This window comes from Acanthopagrus latus, chromosome 23, assembly GCF_904848185.1.
Source record: "Acanthopagrus latus isolate v.2019 chromosome 23, fAcaLat1.1, whole genome shotgun sequence".
Lineage (NCBI taxonomy): Eukaryota > Metazoa > Chordata > Actinopteri > Spariformes > Sparidae > Acanthopagrus > Acanthopagrus latus.
In genome coordinates, this window is record NC_051061.1 from 10,003,803 (window position 1) to 10,010,153 (window position 6,351).

The following is a 6,351-nucleotide window of genomic DNA, read 5'->3' on the forward strand; positions in this document are numbered from 1 at the left end:
TCTTTATGATTTAAAATATTTCATAAATCCATAGAAACAGAAAGATTATCTACTTGATGACATATAACCACATTTTTTGACACACACTGTCAACACTGTCTAAGATAAAATAGGTAATTGATTGATAAAACCATTTAAAAAAGAATGGACTACATCTTATGTCTCAGTACATATGTAAGTAAAATGTAATTGCACTGCATGATTTTGGGGTTGTAGTCACATGGCTGAATGCATTGCAAGTTGCTCTGGATAAACGCATCAGCTAATTTTCTATTTGATGTAAAACTTAAAATGAATACAAATATTGTCAATAAAAAAACACACCAGCTTATCATTTGTGTAATGTACTAGTAAGAGTACATTAATGGTAAATAACGTACAAATAACCCTGTTATCTGTTAAGATCAGCAGTTTTTAATGAAATAAAGGCTCTAAAGAATATCAAGCTTGCATGGTAATTAATATCCTGTTGGTAACTTCTGATTGTTTTCTGTAACATGAGTCTATTTCTTTGAGTATATTTCTTTATCATACATTAAGGAAATAAGGAGAAAAAAAATGAGACGACACACTTAAAGATGGATTTCCCAAGTAATTTATTCAGAACATTCCCATGACCACTACTGGACGGAAGTTTTATTAGTGCATATTTTAAAAAAGGTATTCCAAGGTGGCTTCCATAAACGTTCTGAGATACATATTGCTCTCATTTGTTTTCAGTATTCAGAGTGATTAAATTTAAACAACACACCAGTGAAGAAAATATGTATCCTCTCCCTGAGGAAAATAAAAATGCAACCAAGTATTAATTGCCTTTATCGTCACTGTGTGTCCAATTACTTTGAGCAAGTTTCAGTGGTTTGGTAGAAGACATAAAGTGAAAGATCATGGCTCAGAATAAAACAATATCAAAGAAATGGTCATGGTTCCTCTTGAAACTTTAAACTGAAATGTAAGTTCACCATTAAGTCATTTACAGGAGCAAATTGAAAAGCGGACGTGTGCCATAGAGTGCATCGTATTATCCCAAAAATTAAACCTCACTTGAGCACTAATTAAACACGAAGATTGCATACAATACGTTAAATACCAAACAATAAATTAGGTTCATAAATTAATTAATAAAAAACATCTCGAAGCAACAGCAGTAATAATTTAAATAAAGAAAATGGAGCTGCTCAACAATCTCATTCTTAGATGACCTCACTAAAAATGGCTACTCAGTCTTATTCCAGTGTTAGCACATCAAACCAAACTTGACTTTCCTCTGTTCATCGGGCAGCATACATCAGTCCAACTTCTGAAAAAGGCAACAGATGTTTCAGGACCTGAATAATCAGACTGACACAGTGTTTCCTACAAGTCACACACAGAGGAGGGTGCCAGTGCATATCATTAACAGCCACATTAACAGCAGGCTGTCTGCTCGAGGAATAAAATCTACCTATAGGTGCAGGAGGTTCCTTAACATTTGCAAAGTCATATCTATGCCAGTTTCACATCCCAGGTCATTTTACACATTTCCTATTTCTATTTAAATAATGTACACAATTTGTTTTCTTGTAAACAGAAGCATTTTTCATCCCCAGACAAGTCGTACTTCAATTACAAATCAACCATCAACCCTTTCATTTCTGCAGTGACACAACTATTAACTATCAACCTATTGCTCTGATCAAAACCATCTTTCAGTCTGCTCGCATCCAACAGGAAAAGTCTCACGTTTTTCACATTATCAGTCTTTATACACAGTTTGCTGACCGTGCCCTCTCTCATCGTGCATTATGTGTCTCCTGACGTGGATCCGTCTTACTCGCCTGTCCCCTCCCACAACGCCCTCTTCCTCCGATTGGCCAGCTCCCAGTGATGACCCCGAGCCTCTTGAATCTAAAAGGTGTAAGCCTCCCGGACCAGATCCTCTGCCGTTCTCATAAATGAGGATATTGAGGGTTTCTTCAAAGATTCGAGCCTCAGGAAACTCAACCTAAAAAACACAGACATTTAAGTTGATGATAACAGAGGAAAGTGCAAGTGTGGCAAAGCAAAACAAATGTTTTTTTTTCCAGCTCAGAAATACCTTCGCAATAAGGAAACTAATCACAACATCACCCCACACTGTTGCAGTCATCCTTAAGTGTAGCTTCATGACTTACTTGAACTCTGTTTCTAAACAACGTCTGAATAATATAACAGTAAAACCAGAAGACTTAGTGATTCGCCTTCCAATAGTGAGCTGGACAAAAGTCACTTAGCTGTATAAATCTCCCCGAATGTCAAAACACTGCTTTAAGGCGTCAGCGTTCACATTGTGACATGCTTACTTTGGTCTGCTTCTTCTCTGTGGCGTAGACAATGGAAGTGCAGCATACTTCAGCAATCTTGCGGCCTTCACCGTAGAAAGACCAACAGCAGATTTCATCCCCCAGCACATCTTTGACAAACAGGACGCGTCCGTTAAATCGCAGCACAAGTTTGTCAAAGAGTTCGATGTTCTTCAGCAGGTTATCGTCAGAGTTGCTGATCACAGGGAGAGAGAAAGAGTAGAGAATTATCAACAGAGAATATTATCAATAACTTTACACTCCAAATGTGCAAAGTGTAGCCAAAAGAAGTAAAGGTCAGGTGCATAGTCAGCCTTTATGTTTACCTGGTGTAAGAGTACTTGTTGTTTCCTCTGTTGTTCTGCAATTTTACGACTGGCTATAGATAAAAAAAACAGGAATAAATCGTGGTCATTGAACGCACATGCACAAAGAACCGTATTCACCAAGAGAAGTGGATAAAAAAGAAATGTATTCTTACTTATATAACAATTTATAAAATTCTGCTACACTTTTTCTTGGCACAAACAGTGTCAAAAACAACAGTAGGCAACAATTTAGGTTTCACAGCTGCAAAAATTACACACAATTCTGTCAGGGTTCCATATGATTAAAGTAAAACTTACCTTTCTACAAGTAGCGATCATCTTCTGTTCTTCTTTGGCCGAGGTGATCATGGGGATGCGACAAACACTTTCAAAGACATCCTTTTGTTTCTGGCGGCAAATGAAGAAAATACATTGAAATACATTTGCAACGAACATTGCTTATAAAATATCCACTACTAATCAGGTCTACTTAATGTGAAAAATAACAAGATGCAAGGGTCTTATTAGCGGGGTCATTAGGTTTCTTGTTTAAGTCTGCAGAAATGTTATAAAACCTGTGAGAATTAATCTTAAGATATATAATGGAGAAACTTGGGCAACAATGTATTTGTGATTGAATTACAAAAGCACAATTGTGATATTTGATTGTACTAATAATGTATAAAACTTCATGTTTAAATCTGAATGTGTGTGTGTGTGTTTGTAGGTGCTTTTGGACACAAACAAAATCAGTAATAATCAAAAAGAGAGTCCATTGACCTGCAAGGCCGTGAGGCAGTGCTGGACGAGTCCCTGGACGCGATAGTACTGGGCCTCCTTTAAAACCTCATCGAGCTCTCTGTGGTCCTCTGGAAGCGGTACTGAGCCATCTCGCAGGAAGTTCAGAACAAGTCCAAAATGTCGGCCACTCCTATCCAAAACCACCCAGCCTAGGAAAGCAGGAAATAAAATGGTCTGAGTTACTTTCTTAATGAACTTTTGTTACTTTTGTAATAGTGGCCAGTCGCCCAAAGTGTCTACTGTGGATGATGTTCTAGCTTCACCGCTAACAAGACGCTGACGACATTAATGTGTAAGCAATTTTAAGATTGAGCTTACAGTATCAACAACATTACCTTTCTGAATCAACATCTTCTCGCAGGGACATTTGAGAAGGCACTGAAGATTACTCCCAGGATTTAGTCAGCTTATCCTTCTGTTCATCGCCTCATATTGAGGCTACATCATTAATTATTTAAGGCTACTATCAACACGCCTTGCCAATTCAAATCATTTTATAGACCACATCAAGTCCCACTGTATTAAGCCGGAAAAATAACAGTGAGTGCAGACAATCCTGCAGAAAATGGATATAAACCAGAGCATTACAGCAAGTATGCCATTACGATGAAATAGGAAATCCTACTGAATGATGCAGCCCTCCAACAGTAAACAGCAACAATGTGGCTTCAGTCGAGCACTCACTCACCTTCTGAGTCTATGGTAACCTCTGTTCCTCCGTTGCATATGCTCCGCAACAGACTGTCCTCCTTGCTTAACGTCTGGACGGTTGTATAATGCAGCGAACCGCCCACATTTAATTTGACGTACTTGCTTCCCAGCAGACCCCGGTGTCTGAGCTCTTCTGTGCTGTGGAAGGCAGGCTGGGAAACATCAGATGGGGCCGAGTCAGCAGCATCACTGCCAACTGAAGCCTCAGCAGACATGGGGCTGAGGAGTCACTTCCTGACTGTAACACAGAGGAACAAGATGGGCTGTTTATAGTGCTGGCACCACATACAGCATGAAATATTTAATATTACCAGGAAGCTGGAGCATGGTACAATGAAAAATGAAGCAGGTACTTTTGCGTGTAACCCTGCTGGACTGTGTGGATTATGATCAGAGGAAATGCATGTAAATTTTGGGACATTCCTGCACACATGAAGTATCTGTTTACACCTAAATTTAAGAGATGTACAAAGAACAATACTATAAAAAATATTGAGAGACTATAACATCCCTTCTTTAATATGATGGACAATGACTCCTTTCACTAAACAAAATTAGGTGGGAAATGAAGCCCTGAGGCATTTCTTTCCCAGTATTCAACATTAGTTTTTAAACAACAGTCTTAATGTAGTCAGATCGATCAACCACACCCTGTCCACACGTCATCTCAGTGGGATACAGGAAGCATAGTCGGAGAAGAACCCTTGAATATAGCAAGTCATTCTACATTAATTAGCAATATGTCCAGCCTAATTATCCCACGTCGGTAATAAACCCATATACAGCTGAACACAGCTAAGACCTACATGTAAGTGTTTAACTACAATATGTTAACAACAACAAAGTAGACAAGTGGGCTACAAACACAAGTAACGTTACCGTCAGCTAAAAATCATGAGACTGACGGAGATCAAGTTGAGACAATAGGTGCTAATTTATCAGGTTAATAACTTAAAACAACGTTTAGCTGTCTAAACAACAAATTGTACGTACCGCACTGAACATCCAAGGGAGCTCCAAGAGTGAACCCAGCTGAGCCAAGATACCTAAACGTGTAAAGTTTTATCAAGCAGCAATCGATACTCAGCTCACCGGCTAACACGAACAGCACAAACTACACAAATGAATTTACAACGCAGCTAACGTAAACGTTAGACGTTTGACAACTCATTTTAATCGTCAACAGCCTAGCCAAGACAGAGTTGCTAACAACAGCTAGCCTGTTTAGCTACGCCTTGAGCTGGCAATGCTCTTTAGTTTTGTGCCGCTTCTTGAGTGAAAAATCTGACACTAGCCATCAAAAAATGTAGACTGCTAAATTTGGAACGGCCAGTTCCATTGTTGGACATAAAGATTATTACTGAAGCTAATAGGAGAAGCTAAATAGGTCACTCGGAAGCGAAACTAGCACATCTTCTTCCGCTGGATTCATCTTCTTCTTTCAACATTATGTTAAACAGCAACTTGTGACATGAGTTACTGCCGCCTATCGAGGGCAAGCCGCAAGGACATCAAATAGCACGTATTTATAGTATAGTATGTTTGTGTCGCTTCAAGCTAAACAAAAAACATATATTCATATATCATATATCATATATCATATATATTCCTATAGTCTTAATTCCTGGATGTTAAACAAATCAAACTTCACACTCCTGTGATAGTGGACAAAATATAATTAAACTCTGCCGTTGTTTTGAAAGGGTTTACCGGAAGTTTAATCGTGTAATACTAGCTTCCTTGACACCGGGGGCCGTTTGACAGTTGACTTATAAATATACTTTTACGTTTTGTATACTGTATAACCGTTAGTTGTTTAATTATTGCTAATTAGCCGTGATGTTTTAAACAACATATCTCTGATATAAGATCCGTCTACTCTTTTAACAATGTTTATTTTAGCATCAAGAGAGATGAGACCTGAGTGCGTTTGGAGTAACGAGTGTTTACTGCCCTCTGGTGGACACAGTGAGGAACTGCGACCAAAAATGTCAAGCTAGCATCGATGCATACATGACAGCTTGCTGAGACTTCCGGTTCAGTGTGCTTATTATAAAAAGAAGAAGAGCAAAAGCATTTGCAATAATTGTATGCATAAACAGTTGGTTTAGTATCTGGAGTGCTGCCCTCCAGTGGTCACAGTGAGAAACCACACCTGCTAATTGTTTGGTTGAAGTCGCTAACAGTAACCTGATCTCTGATGTCAATAC

The 6,351-nt window shown here is 38.6% G+C and overlaps 1 protein-coding gene across 1 annotated transcript; it reads right to left on the reverse strand.

Moving 5' to 3' along the window:
- Nucleotides 1–579: 579 nt before the first annotated feature.
- kctd13 (potassium channel tetramerization domain containing 13) lies at nt 580–5,591 on the reverse strand. Its single transcript, XM_037089842.1, has 7 exons — nt 5,135–5,591; nt 4,119–4,379; nt 3,410–3,579; nt 2,948–3,037; nt 2,648–2,700; nt 2,322–2,517; nt 580–1,984 (listed from the first exon to the last, which is right to left on the reverse strand). Exons 2-7 carry the CDS (start codon nt 4,354–4,356, stop codon nt 1,736–1,738), a joined length of 996 nt encoding a protein of 331 aa, XP_036945737.1. The 5' UTR covers nt 4,357–4,379; nt 5,135–5,591; the 3' UTR covers nt 580–1,735.
- Between the last annotated feature and the right edge of the window lie 760 nt (nt 5,592–6,351).

Bases quoted from the DNA above. Each gene is read 5' to 3' on its own strand.
- kctd13 (XM_037089842.1), bottom strand. From the start codon at position 4,356: ATGTCTGCTGAGGCTTCAGTTGGCAGTGATGCTGCTGACTCGGCCCCA. The intron at 2,701-2,947 runs GTAAGTTTTACT...TTTTATCTATAG, and splicing joins TGATCGCTACTTGTAGAAAG to CCAGTCGTAAAATTGCAGAA. The intron at 1,985-2,321 runs GTAAGCATGTCA...TGTGTTTTTTAG, and splicing joins CAGAGAAGAAGCAGACCAAA to GTTGAGTTTCCTGAGGCTCG.